General features: G+C 35.2%; 6 protein-coding genes across 10 annotated transcripts in view; 2 read left to right on the forward strand and 4 right to left on the reverse strand.

Annotated features, from left to right (window-relative positions):
- epg5 (ectopic P-granules autophagy protein 5 homolog (C. elegans)) overlaps positions 1-20957 on the reverse strand; it is a 1176376-nt gene that overhangs the window by 878794 nt on the left and 276625 nt on the right. The gene's annotated exons all lie outside the window — the stretch shown is intronic.
- ubb (ubiquitin B) overlaps positions 2181-20957 on the forward strand; it is a 31706-nt gene continuing 12929 nt past the window's right edge. Inside the window, exon 1 of one of the 2 annotated variants that reach the window (XM_087251886.1) lies at positions 2181-2246. Coding sequence is in view for 1 of the 2 variants with exons in the window: in XM_087251884.1 (XP_087108010.1) it covers positions 5788-5859 (72 nt within the window). In the remaining variant the exon portion in view is untranslated. Of the gene's footprint in view, positions 2247-5052; positions 5860-20957 lie in introns of those variants that run through there. The other variant, XM_087251884.1, reaches the window with a different exon arrangement.
- On the forward strand, positions 5173-5763 carry LOC147844092 (ubiquitin B). The gene is made up of 2 exons (XM_087253010.1): positions 5173-5691; positions 5759-5763. The coding sequence occupies exons 1-2, from the start codon at positions 5178-5180 to the stop codon at positions 5761-5763; spliced, it is 519 nt and encodes a 172-aa protein (XP_087109136.1). The 5' UTR covers positions 5173-5177.
- Positions 8225-9163, reverse strand: cxcl11.6 (chemokine (C-X-C motif) ligand 11, duplicate 6). The gene is given in 4 exon segments (NM_001423863.2): positions 8225-8537; positions 8651-8740; positions 8835-8961; positions 9051-9163. Coding segments are annotated over 4 exon segments (366 nt in total). The 5' UTR covers positions 9109-9163; the 3' UTR covers positions 8225-8446.
- Positions 14295-15254, reverse strand: LOC147844093 (C-X-C motif chemokine 11-6). Its single transcript, XM_087254091.1, has 4 exons — positions 15142-15254; positions 14925-15051; positions 14741-14830; positions 14295-14627 (listed from the first exon to the last, which is right to left on the reverse strand). Exons 1-4 carry the CDS (start codon positions 15197-15199, stop codon positions 14537-14539), a joined length of 366 nt encoding a protein of 121 aa, XP_087110217.1. The 5' UTR covers positions 15200-15254; the 3' UTR covers positions 14295-14536.
- cxcl11.5 (chemokine (C-X-C motif) ligand 11, duplicate 5) lies at positions 18760-19658 on the reverse strand. The gene is given in 3 exon segments (NM_001447002.1): positions 18760-19231; positions 19321-19441; positions 19567-19658. Coding segments are annotated over 3 exon segments (321 nt in total). The 5' UTR covers positions 19625-19658; the 3' UTR covers positions 18760-19089.

Consider the following 20957-nt stretch of genomic DNA (forward strand, 5'->3'; position numbering starts at 1 on the left):
ACATCTGTATTGGACAGCAAATTGACATTAAATTTTATTCACCTGTTGTCGCAACCAAAACAGAACTAAAGATCAGCATCATATGACGTTGTGTGTCTGTTGTGTAGTTTTGTAGTATACACTTCCCCTACCACTCATGAAAAATTAATAGAGACCTGATTCAACAATGATGCTAATCCACTGTAATTGGATGACTGTCTACATAAACAAGGCCCAGGTCTCACAAAACATTCTCTTTTTCCTGAACAGGCCTGCCTTATAACTGTTTTTTAAATATTTATTTTAATAGCTGACCAGCTGCTTACAACAATCAGCAGTAGTCTAAAACACAGGCTAGGGGAAATCACAACTTGGAACAGGTTTGTCTGGTTTGTATTTATGCATGCTTGTTTTGTACCATGGCAACACATTCACATAACAGAAATGATTTGTCCACCACATACGATAGGTGCAGAAAACAGAATTTATATGGAAAGATTACATCAGCACAATACTATTTATTATCCAAGGTACAAAGACACAAATAAAGTACAACTTTATAAAAAAAATTATACAATTTAATAAAAACACTAGCTTTGTAGCATTGGTAAATGTTTGTGGTGCTGTCTGTCAGCTCACCCACAGAAAATGACCTACATTTAAACTAATACTGACAGCAGCAAATCTGAGGTCAGTGTGTCTCAAAGCAATGCCATCTGTGCCACACATTGCATTCTATTTATAAGTGTGCTGCTTGACTATAAAGCCTAGACTAAAACACAAACTTATTAGAACTGCTACAATAACGTAATGAAGCTGATTTTGTTTATTTTTTAAATAGTTTTTTGAGCTAACACACTATAATTGTGGCATTTATGTGCAGTATTTATGGGTTAAACATATTCTAACCATGTGTAACTGATAGGAGAGACATGGGCATTCTAAACGAGATACATTGCTCTCTGAAGGGCACTTCGTAGTGATAAAATTATGGCCGCCATATTGAAGTGTCATTCAAACTGAAGTGATCAAAAGCACCCTTAGGAATAAATGAGTTTGAAAAATAAAACCGATGAACATTTTGGGAAATTATCTTTTGAGCAGGAAAGCTGTGTGGTTTCCCACACTACACTCAATTCAAAAGAACTCATCCCTATGCGCTAATCTCTTTAGAGGAACCCTCTGAAGGGATTAGGGCATAGGAATGAGCCCTTCAGATTGGAATCCATCATGTATTTTTTTTTGTTGGTGGTTGAGAAATGCATTTCTGCCACTTATAGGACTGGAGTATGAAACTTGGTTGGGGGCTTAAAAAACTGTATCCACTTTTAAACCTAATTTTCCAGTCCGAGGACATTCAACAATCCAGATGACACCTTAATGATCTCTTTAATGTGGTAATTCTAATGTGTGATTAACACTTTACTCAGATTTCTTTCAGTTATTTTTCAGAATAATTCTATTTATTCTCTCTTGAATTATGTAATTTGTTATTAAGCATTTTTATGACAGTAACTTGTTTAATTTTTTACACAAACTTTTTTGCGCTGTATGACCAATGTATAATCTTGCAATTATCACATTTTTATTGTTTGCTCTGTTTTGCACGCAAATGTATCCTTATAAATGTTATTTTTTTGTTCTCCCATTCCTTCTGCCTGCTCACTTTACTCAGCTGTACCCTGAAGTTAATATCAGGATTCATTATTACCATACACAATCAGTTTCTTTTAAGCAACCAAAACATCCACTGGAACCCACGCAACTAACTATAATTCATATTTTATAATGCTGTATAATCTCTGGTCCTGTAATACGATGTATCTTTCCAGACTGTTCTATTTTTGTTTATATAGTATGTCAGTTCTTCTCTTTGCCTGGTCTTGTCTGAATCACCAATAGCAAAGCGAACAAACACTAAACCAGCCAATCACTGCCTGCAGGTTGTCCTACAAGTCCAGCCCATTCCAGCACATTGTGGAAACTTCCTTTATGGGTAATTTATGATTAAATTATACGTTTAAAATATTGATACATAACTTGTATTTATTTTTAAAAAATCAAATAATTCCATAGTTTTAACATTTATTTTAATTCTTCAAACGAAAAAAACGTTTTGACTACTAAAAGACCCGCTCACGTGACATGTGAACGTCACGCTGCTGGGTTTGTATAAAAACAGTTTCACTCGCTTTATCGGCTGATTTTTCTGCGAAGAAGAGAAGAACTTATTCACTTTCAGAGGCAGTTTCAGCGATATTTATAAGGTAAGAAAGCTATTCCAGTTCGATTTAGAACCTTCATAAAGACCTTTAAGTATACTATTATTGATATTTCGTCATTCCTGTTTATTGTATTGATTTTGGCGCTCATATCCTCGACATCCTAACTAAATGTAAAGAAGTAATTTTGCAGTCCTTAATGCTTTGACTAGAGTAATACTCATAAGATGTTATTTTCCCAAATTGATACGTTTGCTTTTTAATTGTTAAATTGTTCAATGTCGCAGTTTGTCAGATTAAATTATGCTGAGTCATGGCGCTGTATGAACAAAGAACCCGGATATTACTGTACAGCGGCCATGTTTGTTGTTGCGCATTACCGTTTTTAAATGATGACATTGTGCAATTTTTATCTATGTAACTTATTGCTTTATGTAATTTAGGAGGTAATGTTAACATAAATAATTATTTAGATATGAAGTATGAATGAAATTACAAGTTCATAACTCAACTTTTATTATATTTCTAAAAAACTAACATTTTTAATATGTAGGGCCAGACGGAATCTGCGGGCGTTTTTTTGCTATTTTTGCGTAGAATTTTGCTAAAAATCTGCAGATTTCTGCGGAATTATTTTGGGAGTATTATAACTAAAACCTTAATATATGAATTTAAAAATAATATCTTTTAAACTTTCATGTTTAAAATGCAAATCCAATTAGATTCACTTTATTTGGTAAACAAAGCAAGTCTAATATAATATATCTACCAAAAGACAAAGTATCACTGTACAAACTGCATCGTATATAAATCAGATGAACATTTTCATACAAGTCAATAATATTACTGTTATTAAAAAGTGAATAAATATAGATTTACCCACATTTACTCTAGTAAATAAATAGAATTATTCATGGGCTTAAATTTGCGGAATTCTGAGTGCACAGATATAGATGGATAGATGGATAGATAGATAGATAGATAGATAGATAGATAGATAGATAGATAGATAGATAGATAGATAGATAGATAGATAGATAGATAGATAGATAGATATTTATAACCCCTGTTTCAATTTTAACTATTTTCTGTAAAGCTGATTCTGGGTTAATGTAGAGTAGCTTTTACAAGACATGCATGTCCACGTAATGATTTCTATTACCTAGGAGACACCCTTAAGTTATTGTCTCGGGTAAGAGGAAATCACCCCTACAGGGTTGTGCTCTATAGAAAAACTTAAGCTGGAAGCATCTGGATTGATATTGGCATAAAATAAAATAAAGATTTTAATAATTTGTCACAATGTGACAATGTCCTTGTTCAAACTGTTAGGGTAACTAACATTTACTCTATTCTTCCAGTTAAACAGGCACTTTCATGTAATTTGATAAATTAACATGTTGTAAATCCAGCGTCCTTCCACTAACATAGTGGCACCCATGATCATTATTAATCTGTGAAATGGAAATGGATGCGTTTATATCATAATATGCGTTTATCAGAATATGATATTTTCTAATATATTTAGGATGTTAATCAATGTTTGCATAAAATGACAAAAGTGAGAAAATTATATACATAAATCTTCAGAGCTGCAATGTCACATGATAAACTTGATGCATCGTCATGGAAGTCTCAAAGTGAGAAGTTTTAAATTATCGTCAGATTAATAAAACATTTAGTGGAGGTCAGAGAAAGATTTAGAACTTGTGTTTGTGAAAGGATGAGCTAAAAATCATTCTGTATTGTATTAGATGTGCTAACACATTAGCCCTGCTCTGAATTAAGCCTATGCTCTCAGATTGACAGATACTATATGTGGTAGTAGGGTTGCACGGTTTACCGGTACTATGGTAGCATCACGATACTGTGGCTTCAAAATACTGGCAGTGCCACTGTAGTTTGTAAACGGTAGTATCTTCATTACCGATCTATCTATATTATGTAGTGTTGCTTGTGAAAGTGATTAATGCTCACACATATGTGCAACAATAGACCATTTTATTTGAATAGTCTGTGAAGCCCCTTAAGGTTGCATGTTTTTTAACATTTCAAACGCACACCTGAATTGGTTCATTCTGTTTCTGGCAATATGATTTAATAGCTACAGCAACCGCAGCAATCTCTTAAAAACAACTTAATCTCTTAAAAAAATATTTTTAATTACTTTGGATTGTTCCCTGATAAGGCTGAAAAAAATAAATAAATAAATGGAAAAACCCAAAATAGTAATATTTGAACAACTTTTGACCACTTATATTTTTCATCACTTTCATAATTTTTTTTTGAAAAATGCTCTTTTCGTAACAAATTCCATTTTGTTTATTTGTATCTTTATTCTAATGTATTTTTTGTTGATCAGTTATCTACAAAATAAACAAAGTATAAATAAATTTTAGGTGAAATAGTGTGCAAATAATACTTATTTCTTTAATTGAAATTAAATTCATTTAATCATCTTCATTTAATGAAACTCAAGTAGACCTATTATAACATATAAAATATAGTATTTATGAAAATTTTCCTTATAATTTGAGTTATGAATTACAGTATGGCATTACTATATGGTATCGTGATACTTCAGCTGGTATAGTATTATAAGGTGAATTAATGGTATCGCGACAACTCTAACATGTGGTGTTCCAAAAAGATTTCTTTTTGAAGATTTAAGGTAAAATCTTAGATCAGTCGTATAAATCTGTACAAATTTTAGTCATTGCTAATCTTCTTTTGATAATTTGTTTACAGATGCAGATCTTCGTCAAGACCCTTACTGGTAAGACCATCACCCTTGAGGTCGAGCCAAGTGACACCATTGAGAATGTCAAGGCTAAAATCCAGGACAAAGAAGGCATTCCCCCTGACCAGCAGAGGTTGATCTTTGCCGGCAAACAGCTAGAAGATGGCCGCACCCTGTCCGACTACAACATCCAGAAAGAGTCCACCTTGCATCTGGTGTTGCGTCTCAGGGGAGGCATGCAGATCTTCGTAAAGACCTTGACAGGAAAGACCATCACCCTCGAGGTAGAGCCAAGCGACACCATTGAAAACGTCAAGGCCAAAATCCAAGACAAAGAAGGCATTCCCCCTGACCAGCAGAGGTTGATCTTTGCTGGAAAACAGCTAGAAGATGGCCGCACCCTGTCTGACTACAACATCCAGAAAGAGTCCACATTGCATCTGGTGCTGCGTCTCAGGGGAGGCATGCAGATCTTCGTCAAGACCCTTACTGGTAAGACCATCACCCTTGAGGTCGAGCCAAGTGACACCATTGAGAATGTCAAGGCTAAAATCCAGGACAAAGAAGGCATTCCCCCTGACCAGCAGAGGTTGATCTTTGCCGGCAAACAGCTAGAAGATGGACGCACCCTGTCCGACTACAACATCCAGAAAGAGTCCACCTTGCATCTGGTGCTGCGTCTCAGGGGAGGCATGCAGATCTTCGTAAAGACCTTGACAGGAAAGACCATCACCCTCGAGGTAGAGCCAAGTGACACCATTGAGAACGTCAAGGCCAAAATCCAGGACAAAGAAGGCATTCCCCCTGACCAGCAGAGGTTGATCTTTGCTGGCAAACAGCTAGAAGATGGCCGCACCCTGTCTGACTACAACATCCAGAAAGAGTCCACATTGCATCTGGTGTTGCGTCTCAGAGGTGGTACAAAAATTTGAACTGGCAGTCTCAGAAATGGACAGTTAATTATTATAGTATTTTTCACACATGCGCTCACCTTTTTTCTCTATCCCCATGCTTTGTTACTGAGTGAAATCACATTTTATTAACATCTTTTTCCACCTTGTTTATCTTAATGACAAAATAAAGGCATTGAAATGTATTTTGTTTAATTGTATTCTTTGTGTGATTGCGAAACTAGCAACATTGTTAATTAACATTTACGTTCATTTAAAATTCATGGTTGTATTCATAAATGAAGAGTAAAGTTTCTAGGATTTTAAGCAAAAGTAGTAGTTTCTTATAGATCTTCTGTAGGCTTTGAGTTTTGTAACCTTATGAAACAAATACTTTTTGAGCCATGCGTTAGTGTTGATCCAGATTTCATAATTATTTATCAAATACCTGTATGACTGCTGATTTGATGTTGATCTAGAGAAAACGGCTGAAACCCTGAGGTGGGACTGTTGAAGAGTAAGAGGCTCGCTGTCTTTCCAATTAACGAACCGTGTGTTTCAAGTATTCTACTTGATATGCTTGAAGAAATTCCTAACTGACATTTAAATATAAATGTCTTTTAATTTCTTAACACTAGTTATTTGTCATTATTTAAATACCCACAATTTTGATGTTGGATATTTTAACCAGACCACCAAATAAGTCATGGTCATTTGAAGTCCACAAGTTCCAATAATTTATTTAAAGTAAAGTAGGTAAGTAATAATAAAAAAGAAAAATAGACATTAAGTTGTGTATCGCCATATTAGCATTTTTCTAAATTTTCTAAATCTGATTAGGTTTCTGAGGTGTTAATTCTAGTTTTAATAATACAACAATTGTATAATAAACAAATATCCCAATACTGTACAAATATTTTTACAACTTTATTCATTATACCACACAGTATGTTGCATTTATTAACAAGAGTTGTGAATATTGTAATGTATAGAGTGGAATACACTTCACTGTAGTATTTACTATAAAAATTATTTTAATACAAATTACCTTTTCATGTGGACACCCACCAAAATGGCAACAATACACATCACATTTGAAGTTCATGTGATGGTGGGCTTTAATCCTCTTTTAAAACGTCTGGATAACGCTTTTTTTTTTTACTGAAGATAGTTGTTTTGGACATACAGATTTATTCCCCACAGTGACCAATTTTAAGTTTTGCTAGAGAAAAAAATAAAAGTCTAAATTTTAAATTTTTTACGCATCAAAGGAGTAAAAATCTAAAGTTTTTTAATGTGCACAAGAAAACTCAGGACATAAACTGAAAATACAACACAAGCTCATACATATAACAAACTTAACCTAAACAGATCATAAAAGTGAGAAAAGGTTACTCCTCATTTAGTAACTAATATTTAGTTTTTTTTATTTGTTTTCCAATATTGGGGTCAATTCCTTACAGTGATATAGTTTTAATAATACAACGATGATAATGAAGAACTAGTGCTGTAGAACTAGAAATCAGACCACTACTTTTTTAGTCAGTTATCGATGTCCATCTGAAACCTTTTACTTAACGCTTAATAAAAGTGGTTTATCGTAGCATTTTTTTCATGTCAGAAACATGGCTGTTTTTGACAGTATGGGCACTGATTCCTGAATTAACACTGATTGCTTTGTTGACCATTTCGGCCTATGTATTTTATGACTGTGACTCTCATGTTCAAACTTAGTAAGAGATTTGCATCAGGGAAAATTAACAACAGTTTGCTTACAAGAGAAGCTTGTTAGAGTCATGAAATGTTTTCCTAAACCAGCATCACATAGTGAACTAGCCACCATTCTGCAAGAACAATGGCTCAAAATCCCTCTGGCCACTGTGTAGAACCTTTTTCTGTCATTCCCGAGAAGAATTAATTCTGTATTGGCCACAAAAGTAGGCCCTACACCATCCAAATCAGTTATTTTAATCTAAAATCATGTGTTTCAGTTTTATTATCCAACCCCTTTATATTAAAGCACTTTGGAAACCTGTAACCACTGACTTACATTGTTTTTCTTTTTTCAAGTAAATGTAAAAGTAAATTTTCTTTTTGGGGGGATTTCTTTTTTGTGAGATTTGGATTTGTATACTGGTTTGTTGATAAGAACATTAGCTATTATCAAACTATTCATTTAAAATGTATTTGCAAAGTGCTGCTTACAATATTAATCATAATGAAACCTGAAATAATAAATAAATAATGAAAGTTTGGAGTTTTGATTTTTAGTTTTAGTGATACCTGCACAGAACTGTGTTGTAAAATCTTCATAAACTATTTTATTACTCTTACTATCAGAATACAAGAACCACTGTGAAGAGAGAGAGAGAGAGATTTGTCATTTATATATAAAAGTTTTATTTGACACTAGTTGTGTGCGACAAAAATACATTTAAACAGTAGATTATAAAACTACATATGACACATTGTTCAGTTTCCTGTAAAAAAGCATTTTCAAAATTCAGTGGTCTGATAAAAATAAAATTAAATTATAATAATAATCAGCTTAAAGGCTTTTTCCTATAAATTGAGCTTGTTTTGGCAGTGTATAAATACAGCAGACATGTCAGGAATCATTTAAAGGCAGTCGGTGCTGATGTTGATGAAGTCATGGAGCTCTTCACTGTGCCAGTTGTTGTACTGTGTGGCACAGACTGCTGCATCCTGCAAACACAAGAAACAATTCATTAATTATTTTAGTTAGAAGCCTGTTTTGTTTGAGTGTGGTGAATATATCTGTGAAGCAGACATAAATATACTTAAGCAGAAATTCTCACCTTTTCCCAATAGCCTTTAAGACGACATTTTTGGTGAATTTTGAGTCTGGATTCAAGCATTTCTGTCCTGCACCGTTTTTCAGAGTCACACTGTGAAAGATCAAAAGAGATGCAGATATTACATGAAGCTGATAAACTTAACTAAATGAAATCACTTTATACTAAAGTTCTGCTATAAACTTACACAATCTCATGTTTGTTGCAAGATGGACTCGGAGGGAAGATTTCCACCTTCTCAAGATTCTTCAGTAAGACCATGTTTAGACCTTTGTCTACACAGAAGCATCTGGCTCTTGAAGATCTGTCCTGACCTGGAAAAGAGATGTCATAATTAACTTCAAACCTCAGCATGAGCAAAGATACATGAGCTGAATGATCTTGATGAGTTTTTGAAACTCACCGTTGACCTCTCCAGCGATCAGGCAGGACAGAAGAAGAAAAGCTGCAAGAGTCTTCATGGTCTTCTTGTTCTTGTTCTGGATGAACTGAGCTCGTCTGGGTCAGTCAGATTATAACTGAAGAACAGAAGTAGCTCACTTAAATACTGGAGCATCGGGGGCTTCCCTTCAGTTTTACTTCCCATTTGTGCTCCAACTTCCTCTGCTTTTTCTCTTTTTATTATGATTTCTCAGAAACACCAACCTGAACCTTCTTGAAGAGAGGCTATATGATTTAGTGAACCCTGAGCTGAACTTTCCCTGAATTCTCTATAATCTTCGTGTGTATTTTGCTTTGGAGGAAACTATCATAAGCCAAAGTATATTGAAAAACCTGCATCAATCTGATAATAATAATATCTAGTAATTAAGATACCCAGTTGATCGATTACATTAAGAATTGCAAACGAGTTTGTTATATGCACAATATATACATATACATACACATTATACACGCTAATTTGCGGGTAGTTCTAGCTAAAAATTCTGGACACGGGTGAATTTAGATGTTTTAAACCGTAAATGCTTAGAGAATTATTTTGGGTGGAATAAAATAATTGTATTGAAGTGTTGTGTTAAAGTGGGTTTTCATTTTTCAGTGCAGGAAAAAAAAAATTGTAAAATGGGCTTTAAAAATATTAACTATAACTGATAGCACACTGTAAATATGGGTCAAAAGCGTTTTTAATTAGATTAAAAAATTTGGGTTGAAATTATTCAGCATTTAAGGCATTAAAAACACATTTAGGAAGGTTTCTTTCCATCAATCTGAAAAAACTTTGAAGCAACTCATAATGTAATAATAACTACATGTACTAATAACCTAGCAATTATTACATGATTATTGTAATAAAAAATAGATCTTATGTTATAGTAACAATTATTACATTATAAGAAACAAATTACATTATACATTCAGCAAACATATTGTCGCATCTGTGATATCTTTTAAAAACAAAAAAATATTTAAATGTTTGTTTAAACTACCTACATTGAACATTTCAGGGTAGCAATGATTAGCTACATGCTAATAATATTTAGTTATGTGCTAGAGCTTCATATCCATATGAAGTAACATTGAGCCAAAGGCTGAAAATATTTTAAAAACAACTGTTATGTTCATCATGTTGATTAGCATATTGCTAGCATGTCATCATTCCAACTACATGCTAATTGCGTTAGCATCATACTAGCTTCATGGTAATTGTTTTGACATAATATTAACAACATGTGAGGGTGGCTCGGTGGCTCAGTGATTATCACTGACGCCTCACAGCAAGAAGGTCGCTCGTTCGACTGCCTCGGCTGGACATTTCTGTGTGAAGTTTGCATGTTCTCCCCCCATGTTTGCGTGAGTTTCCTCCTGGTGCTCTGGTTTCCTCCCACAGTCCAAAGACATGCAATACTATTGGGTAAGCTAAATAGGATACTGTGTATGAGTATGTTTGTGAATGTGTGTGTATGGATGTTTCTCAGTACTGGTTGCGGCTGGAAGGGCATCTGCCGCATAAAACATTTGCTGGAATAGTTGGCGGTTCATTCCACTGTGGTGACCTGTGATAAATCATAGACTAAGATGAAGGAAAATTAATGAATGAATTAACAACATGCATCATCTAGTAAGCATCATGCAAGCAACATGGTGAACAAAGGTGAATTGAATAAGCTTAATTGGCCATAGTGTATGGGTGTTTTCCAGTGTTGGAAAGGGCATCTTCCGCGTAAAAATATATGCTGGATAATTTGGCAGTTCATTCTGCTGTGGCGACCACAGATTAAAAAAGGGACTAGCTAAAAAGAAAATGAATGAATATTACCCTTTGATCTATGATGACATTATAAGTTGGCAAAGTGTTTTTATAATGTAAGACATTTCTCATACAGCAACCTTAATTGTTTCTAATTAATAAATTATAAACTCTCCATTACAATTATAATTTAGTCCTTATTAGATTATTTTTAGTTTTTACAGCACATGCAGTTATGACAATATGAGTTGCTTCAAGCCTTTTGTGAAAAGCCAAAAACTGCAAAATCTTGCCAAAATTGACCGGTGCGTGTCTACAGCGTCTCACTGATTTCTGTGACATTTATTGGTCATATTTTTTATAATTTTTAAACATCACACACATTTTGTGTACACAATAAAGAAAGAGCGAACATGTACAATAGGCACAATAGTGCAATTTGCCACCTTTAATAAAGCAATGGATATCATCCTCTAAAAAGAACTGAAACCAAATTTTATTACTCAGATCAGAGGGATCTTCAAAAGTGGCAGAGATCAGCCGGATTTGCTGGTTTTATTGTAAATGTTGGATTTATTTAGCACAGCCATTAAGAAACCACAAACTAGGATGTGGGGCCACGCGAGTGCTTTTCTGTGGAAGAAGGTCAAATCATTTTCACTTCCTCTTTATTTTCATAAGTCACTATAAACAGTTTAATATTGAAATGCTTACATGAATTTCGGTCACAAATGTGTGAGTAATGTGTCCAGTATGAATTATAGTGTCATTTTAAGCACTTCTGGGTCACGTTGATGAGTTTGTTTATTTTGAATAGTGAACCAAACATTTAGGAATCATGGTTCTTACTTTACAATAAATTTTCATTAATGCTAGCTGATGTGTCTAATAACATGAACTAGTAATGAATATCATGTGCACCTCAACTCTCCTGTTTCCACCAAAACTGTTTACCGGGAGCTCCACAGTGTCAATATATATATGGCCGGGCTGCTATAGCCAAACCTTTGGTCCCTCGTGCCAATGCCAAACATCGGTTTCAATGGTGCCAGCAGCAAAAATCTTGGGCTGTGGACATCGTGAGACATGTATTGTTCTCTGATGAGTCCACCTTCACTGTCTTGCATCTGCGGGAGTTACGATTGTGGAGAAGCTCCAAAGAAGCTGCTACCCAGACTGTTGCATACCCAGAAAGAAGAATAGGGTGAAATCATTTTATCTGGCTGCAATATCATGGCATTCCCTAGGTCCAATACTTGTCCAAGATGGGCACGTCACAGTTGAGAGCTACCGAGCCATTCTGGAGGACCATGTGCACCCACTGGGTCAAACATTATGTCCTGAAGGCAGTGCCATGTATCAGTATGATAATGCATCAACACACACAGCAAGACTGGTGACAGGGTGCACTGTAAAAATAAATGTTGTTTCAACTTAAAATTTGCAAAAAAGTAAGTGTCAGTGCTGGGCGCAGAAGTGGCGCAGTAGGTAGTGCTGTCGCCTCACAGCAAGAAGGCCGCTGGTTCAAGCCTTAGCTCAGTTGACGTTTCTGTGTGGAGCTAGCATGTTCTCCCTACGTTCAAGTGGGCTTCCTTCGGGTGCTCCGGTTTCCCCCTACAGTCCAAAGACATGCGGTACAGGTGAATTAGGTAGGTTAAATTGTCTGTAGTGTATGAGTGTGAATGTGTGTGTGGATGTTTCCCAGATGCGTTGCGGCTGGAAGGGCATCCGCTGCGTAAAAACTTGCTGGATAAGTTGGCGGTTAATTCCGCTGTGGCGATCCTGGATTGATAAAGGGACTAAGCCGACAAGAAAATGAATGAATGAATGAAGTGTCAGTGCTGCCTTAACATTTTAAGATCACTTCACTTTTATAGTGAAGTTGTCTTAACTCTGGATAAAGTTGACAGAACTTGACTGTAACGGATGAACGCTAGACGACAGAGTTTTCGGATGCACATGAAATTTATTAAACACAGGATGGTCAGGCAGGCAATGGTCTAACAGGTACAAACAGTGTCATAGGGGTAATTCAGAAGCATAGTCAAAGTCGCAGGTGAAGAGGTCAATACAGGTGGCAATAAATCAATATCAACGGAAAAGACAAAGAAATGCTTCATGGTGTTACAGACTAACAAGACTCAGCCCAGAAGTGTGTGCTGTGTTTATAGTCCTTGTAATCAAAGAGAATGACCTTCACCTGTGTATGTGTGTGTGTTATCAGTCCAGATAGGTCACAGCTGTAGCAGGAGTTGATTATCAAAAAGCATCTTGGTAGATGTAGTTCATGTGGTGGCAGATGTGTAGTTTTCCAGCGATCTGCATAAGTTAGATCGCTGGTGATTGTGACAGCCTTATACATTATGGCAAATTTTGTTTATTCAATTCACTTATACCACATGCACCCAGAGGAAACCCAAGTAAACACATGGAGAACATGCAAACTCCATACAGAGACGCCAGCTGGTCCAGCAGGGACTCAAACTAGCAACCTTCTTGCAGTGAGGCGACAGTGCCAATCACTGAGCCACCGTGGACCTTGTACATTTTGGATCATGGTTTATTTAAACCAAATACAAATAATACTAAAAAATAACACAAATAATACTAGAAACAGGTTTTTGAAATATGCAAATACAAATTTTACCAAAAAAGCAGGTATCTGAAAAGATCCTCAGACAAACACACACTACAACATTAGAATGAGAAAAAGCACAGCCAAGTAAAACGTTGATTTATAAGTTATTTCAACACATTTGATCCAGATAAGTTAACATAACTCAAAACATTAAGTTGTCATAACAAATTGGCACAATAATTTTTACAGTGTGGTTTTATGATCTTGAAAGTGAAGTTAAACATCTCCTGTGGCCTGCACTGTCTCCAGATCTGTATTTTATTAAGTCATTTTGTGTTTTGGAGGAGCAAGTCAGGAAATGTTTTCCTCCACCAGCATCATGTGGTGAACTGGCCAATATTCTGCAAGAACAATGGCTCAAAATTCCTCTGGCCATTGTGCAGGACTTGTTTCTGTCATTCCCAAGACTAAGTGATGCTGTACTGACCACAAAAGTAGGCCCTACACCATACTAATGAGTTATTGTGGTCTAAAATCAGGTGTTTCAGTTTCATTACCCAACCCCTTTATATTAAAAAATGTTGGAAACCTGTAACCACTGACTTCTATAATATTTCTTTTTTCAAGTAAATGGAAAAGTACATTTTCATTTTGGGATGAACATTTTCAATACATTTTCACTTTGAAATGTATTGCAAAGTGTTGTTTAAAATTTTAATTATAATGAAACCTGAAATAATAATGAAATATTGAAAGTTTGGAGTTTTGATTTCTTGTTTTAGTGATACCCGCAGAGAACTGTGTTGTAAAATCTTCATAAACTATTTTATTACTCTTACTATCAGAATATAAGAACCACTGTGAAGAGAGAGAGAGAGAGATTTGTCATTTATATATAAAAGTTTTATTTGACACTATTTGTGTGCAACAAAAGTACATTTAAACAGTAGATTATAAATCTACATATGACACATTGTTCAGTTTCCTGTAAAAAAGCATTTTCAAAATTCAGTGGTCTGATAAAAATAAAATTAAATAATAATAATAATAATCAGCTTAAAGGCTTTTTCCTATAAATTGAGCTTGTTTTGGCAGTGTATAAATACAGCAGACATGTCAGGAATCATTTAAAGGCAGTCGGTGCTGATGTTGATGAAGTCATGGAGCTCTTCACTGTGCCAGTTGTTGTACTGTGTGGCACAGACTGCTGCATCCTGCAAACACAAGAAACAATTCATTAATTATTTTAGTTAGAAGCCTGTTTTGTTTGAGTGTGGTGAATATATCTGTGAAGCAGACATAAATATACTTAAGCAGAAATTCTCACCTTTTCCCAATAGCCTTTAAGACGACATTTTTGGTGAATTTTGAGTCTGGATTCAAGCATTTCTGTCCTGCACCGTTTTTCAGAGTCACACTGTGAAAGATCAAAAGAGATGCAGATATTACATGAAGCTGATCAACTTAACTAAATGAAATCACTTTATACTAAAGTTCTGCTATAAACTTACACAATCTCATGTTTGTTGCAAGATGGACTCGGAGGGAAGATTTCCACCTTATCAAGATTCTTCAGTAAGACCATGTTTAGACCTTTGTCTACACAGAAGCATCTGGCTCTTGAAGATCTGTCCTGACCTGGAAAAGAGGTGTCATAATTAACTTCAAAACCTCAGCATGAGCAAAGATACATGAGCTGAATGATCTTGATGAGTTTTTGAAACTCACCGTTGACCTCTCCAGCGATCAGGCAGGACAGAAGAAGAAAAGCTGCAAGAGTCTTCATGGTCTTCTTGTTCTTGTTCTGGATGAACTGAGCTCGTCTGGGTCAGTCAGATTATAACTGAAGAACAGAAGTAGCTCACTTAAATACTGGAGCATCGGGGGCTTCCCTTCAGTTTTACTTCCCATTTGTGCTCCAACTTCCTCTGCTTTTTCTCTTCTTGAATAGAAGCTATTGTCTTTAGCACCCTGAGCTGAACTTTTCCTGATTGAAGAAGAAAATTTAGCTTGATTGCACTGAAATCTCCTTATTAATTTTGTTTTGGAGGAAACTGTCATAGGCCAAAGTATGGTGAAAAACTTGCATCATCCATTCATTCATTTTGTTTTCGGCTTAGTCGCTTTATTAATCAGGGCTTACAACAGCTGAATTAATCATCTATACATCCAGCATATGTTTTACACAGTAGATGCCCTTCCAGCCGCAACCCAACACTGGGAAACACTCATACACTCTTGCATTCACACTCATACACTACAGCCAATTTAGTCAACCCAATTCACCAATGGAGCATGTCTTTGGCCTGTGGGGTAAACCAGAGCACCTGGAGGAAACCCACATCAACACGGAGAGAACATGCAAACTTCACACAGAAATGCCAACTGACTCAGCCGGGACTCGAACCCAAACCTTCCTGCTGTGAGGCGGCAGTGCTAACCCCTGAGCCACCGTGCCGTCCAAAACTTCACCACTATCAGCTGGATTGGCTGGTTTTATTGTAAATGTTGATTTATTTAGCAAAGCCATAAGAGACCACAAACTAGGATGTGGGATTAGGCGAGTGCTTTTCTGTGGAAGAAGGTCAAATCATTTTCACTTCCTCTTTATTTTCATAAGTCATAAACAGCGTAAGATTGAAATGCTTACATCAATTTTGGTCATAACAGTCCAGTATGAATTATTCTGTCATTTTAAGCACTTCTGGGTAACGTTTATTTGGTGAGTCTGTTTATTTGGGATAATTTATTAAGCACTTTAGAATTATGGTTCACACTTTACAATAAGTTTTCATTAATGCTAGGTAATGTATTTACTAACATGAACTAGAAATCAACAATACTTGTACAACATTCATTAATCATAGTTTAACATTTAATATTGCATTATTAAAATAAAAAGTTGTGCATGTTAACATGAGTTAATGCACTATGAGTTGACATGAGCTAACAATAAATTACTGCATTTTCCTTAATTAAAATTAATAAAGTTTAAGATTTAAGTAAATACATTAACGGAAACTTAATAAAGCGTATTGTAAATTATATTTAGTCAAAAATATATGTAAAATATCTACAGTATATATTTTTTACTTAGTTTGATGTCATTAGTCTTTGGAGATAATTCAATATGTGAGTGATGCAAGTTTTCTAATGAAAAATTCAACAATCAGAGTTCAAATGTTGAAATGCCAAATAGTTTTCAGCGTAAACAAACGTCAACAACACTTTTCTTTTTACTGGAAAATCATCAAGCATTTTCACTACCTTATTCTTTATGTAGGACCTTATTTGTGCTGAAGTCATTCCGATTATCACAATCATGCATAAGAGATGAAAATGAAAGAGAGACTGAAAGTCCTTTGGGGAAATCTGGAAATGCCATTTCAACTGCTGCATCTTTAGAAAATACACAACCCACTATGATACTTTTTTGTTGTTGAACCATTTTTAATTATAGGATTTACTGTGGGCGACATGGTGGCTCAGTGGTTATCACTGTCGCCTCACAGCAAAAAGGTCGCTGGTTTGAGTCCCGACTAGACCAGTTAGCATTTCTGTGTTTCTGCTTGCATGTTCTCTCCGTGTTTGCATGGGTTTCTTCCGGGTGTTCATTTTTCCCCCACAGTCCAAAGACATTTGCTGTAGGTAAATTGATTAAACTAAATTGGCCGTAGTGTATGTGTGTGAGTGAGTGTGCATGGGTGTTTTCCAGTACTGGGTTGCAGGTGAAAGGACGCTCGCTGTGTAAAACATATGCTGGATAAGTTAGCGGTTCATTGTGGAGACCCCTGATGAATAAAGGGATTGAGCCGACGGAAAATGAATGAATGATTTACTGTTTATATAATGGACACTTGTTTGACCAAATCCATTAATTAAACCACAGTTTTAAGTAACCACAAGGCCCACATTTTGATTTGTTGTGCAGTTCTCCTCAAAAGCAAGAGATTACCCTTTATATTCCTGTCTGTTTTCACACAGAGAAGAAACCCCTTGCAAAACTGATTTCAGACATAACTTCTAAAATAACATCATATTTTACTGATCTACAAAATTGATAGCTCTGATTCAATATTTAATTACTACACTATTTATTTCTTTATAATGGTTAATGGTTAAAATTTTTGAAAAATCACACACAGTCCTCCAACCGCTGTCATCTTTAATTTTTAGTTCAGTTGTCACTCAATGGGCTCTATGCACAGCTAGTGTTTTTCAGCCAATAACAAACTCCCGGTGAAAGCTTTATATGTGAATATTTTCACTTTCATAAGGTTCCTTTAACAGCATCAATGTCGTAATCTAATTACAATACATTCAGTTAAATAGACTTAAGCATTCATTTAATTGTTCAAGTGTAAAACAAGATGAAAGACAGTGTAACCGTTAGCACCATTGCACCATTAAATTGACTCCATTAAAAATACTGTGTTAAAATAATATTTTAAAGACATGGTGGGGTAAAACAGAATTTAATGCAGCGGTTTTTGTCTGATCTAAAACCCACTTTATGTTGTATATCTATCAGGCAATAAAGATCACTGATTTTGAAAGAAATGAGACCTTAAGTGTGGCAAATTTACAATGGAAAGACAATTAATCGGAGGAGCTGAGGCTGGCTGGCTGAAATTAACAGTCCATATGCATATAGCCTTTGAATATGCAGGAGTGTATAAAATATTATATGAAATGATACATAAATATTGCCTTCACTAAACAACTGAGTAATAAAAATAACAGTTTCAGCTGTCAGATGCAGCCCCAGATAACTTTGATAAGTTTTGTTTTATAAGTGCTGGATCTAAACTTGGCAGAACAGAGGCTCTATATGAAAATTAATGTACTTCAGTACGATTTTAGGCAGAAGCCATATTCGTGTTGTTTCTGCTATTTTTGTTTTCTTATTTTATTATGTTCATGTCAATTAAAAAATACACTAGTTAGTTACATACTTTTAAAGGTCCCTTTGTGATTAAAATCTTTTATCTATGAAAGGAAATAAGAGTGAAACATTAATAAAATATACAGTTGTTGTATTTCACTGGGTTGTTCAATGATTCTATTTCTTGCAAACAACATCATTATTCTTCATTGATCAGAATTGCTCAGTCTCTGAATCAGTTCATTCAGATATACAGGCATTCTGACAGCCGGGATTACTTAACTAAGTGGTCCTTTTGATTTTCAAATTTGTGTTTTAAAAACTTTATTTTTGATGTTACAATTCACTTGATAATGTGAGAAATGCATCCTCCTGTATGGTAAATATACTAAATAATCTCATATAATAATCTCATACTGTACACAGAGTGTAATTAAGTGTCAAAATATGAACAGACTGTTGATTTATAGAAACATTTATTTTATTTTGCAACAAACTGTAACACAATTAATCATCGTAAGTGGATTTTACAATAGCACTCTATAGCAGTGTTTATTATTCCTATTAACAAACTAAACAGAGATATACACAATAAAATGTACAATGTGATTTTAAAATAATTACAAAGTTTGATTCATATATTAATAAGTAGAAACTAATACAATAGTAAATACATCTCTTCACTAGTCAAACTCATGTGATGTGTGTAAACTGTGGAGGTTTTACAGCATCTGGTTTCATTGGTTTTGAGATGTTCTTCAGTGCCTTTATAAAAATACAGCAATAACTGATCATCTACTGCTGGATCCTGAAAAGACCACAGACACTTCATCAGTAAGTATTACACGCTTCTCAAGAGCCCTCCTGATTAATTCCTGGGTAAATTTAGACTCTGGGTTTAAGCATTTCTGCTCTGAGCTCTTCATGGTCACACTGGAAATAAAGGAAAGATCAGCTAAATGTGTTAAAACAGCAGCATGAATGTGTCAATATCCCTGTATAATCGTTGTTTTTGTCCTTACATAATCTCCTGTTTTCCACAAGATGGACTTGGATGGATGATTTCAAACTTCTCAATGTTCCTCAGTGCAACCCTGTGCAGGCCTTTACCGACACACGAGCACCTGTTAAATTTTTTTTGCCCTGGAATGAAAATGAAGAATAATTATCTGCAGAACAGCATCATAAAAACTAATGTTTATCAGAGATACAGGTGTTGAATAAATAGGTGTTAAATTGTAATAAAGGTCCTAATAGGCAACACTCACCATGCACTTGTGTAGCAAGCAGACACGCCAGAAAAACTAAAAATGCAGCAGTCTTCATTGTGTTGAAGGTTTTGATGACTGTTTGAAGCCGTAAACCCTGAAGATGTTTCCCTGCTTATATATCAGCATCACACATGGGCACAGTTCCCCGTTACACTTTCACAGCAGTTTCAATTTCCCATTTCTTTGAAATGCTTTCACTCAAAGTTTGGGTTGTTTGTCAGTCTTGTGCCATTTGTTTCCTGATTGATAATTAATTAATTTATAAATGGACTGGCGATTAGGGAATTATAATTGGTTGTACTGCAGGTTTGAAAGTTATTGTGAATTTTGTCAAAAAGTCAGGAAGCAAGTAAAACATTTACACTTAACATATTACAAGTACCAAACCACTTATAATATTCTGTAACACTTTACAATAAGGTTCATTAGTTAATGCATTTACTAACATGAACTAATCATGAACAGCACATGTACAGCATTTATTAATCATAATTGAACATTTACTAATGCATTATTAACATCCAAACTCATGCTTGTTAACATTAGTTAATGGACTGAGTTAACGAACTCACAATGAACAACTGTATTTTCATTAACTAACGTTAACTAAACTAACATAAATAAACAATGAACAATACATTTACTACAGTATTTGTTCATGTGAATAAATGCATTAAGCAACATTAACTAATGAACCTTATTGTAAAGTGTGACCTAATATTCAATCCCGGACCAGGCCGTAGGCTATCCTGAGCAGCTGCTGTGGTGGTCATGGAGGAGTAGAGACTCCAGGGATAGATGAGTCTTCACTGACGTCCACCGTTCTCCAGCCTCCGGCGCCTAGACTGCAGCACTGCAAAAGACATTTGGCCATAAGAGAAATGATCGTGCCCAACTAAGCACCCCTCATAGTGACGTCACTCACTCCATTGAGTGCATTGTGTCTGACATTGCATCGCTGAGTGATGCAATCTCTGCTTGCATCATAAAGGCTGCATCCAGATACTATTGAACTGAGCCTGGTTTTTCTCTAGGTTTTTAATCCTTCACTTTTGCCAATTGGTGAAGTTTTTTTCCACGTCGCTGTCGCCACTGATTTGCATGGTTCAGGACTAGTAGAGCTGTGCATCAATGGATTTGCCCTTCAGTGTTTGGGCTCTCAGTAGTGAATATTAAACCACATTGAACTAAACTAAACTGAGGTAAACTGAACTGACACTGTTTTAATTCACTATAATCTTCTATGTTAAGCTGCTTTGACACAATCTACATGGTAAAAGCACTATACAAATAAAGATTAATTGAATTAAATTGAAAATTCATTCATTGTATTTATTCAGTTGTTTAATTCTTGTGGATTTTTCTATATTATTTTGTGTGATTGGCTG

The sequence above is a fragment of the Danio rerio genome, chromosome 5 (assembly GCF_052040795.2).
Source record: "Danio rerio strain M-AB ecotype USA chromosome 5, GRCz13ab, whole genome shotgun sequence".
NCBI classification, from domain to species: domain Eukaryota; kingdom Metazoa; phylum Chordata; class Actinopteri; order Cypriniformes; family Danionidae; genus Danio; species Danio rerio.

What these genes read in the sequence shown, in the direction of transcription:
- LOC147844092 (XM_087253010.1), top strand. Translation starts at nt 5,178, where the DNA reads ATGCAGATCTTCGTAAAGACCTTGACAGGAAAGACCATCACCCTCGAG.
- LOC147844093 (XM_087254091.1), bottom strand. Translation starts at nt 15,199, where the DNA reads ATGAAGACTCTTGCAGCTTTTCTTCTTCTGTCCTGCCTGATCGCTGGA. An exon ending in GATCGCTGGAGAGGTCAACG is followed by an intron (nt 15,052 to 15,141) that starts GTGAGTTTCAAA and finishes CCTCTTTTCCAG; the next exon opens with GTCAGGACAGATCTTCAAGA. An exon ending in TTAAAGGCTATTGGGAAAAG is followed by an intron (nt 14,628 to 14,740) that starts GTGAGAATTTCT and finishes TTGTGTTTGCAG; the next exon opens with GATGCAGCAGTCTGTGCCAC.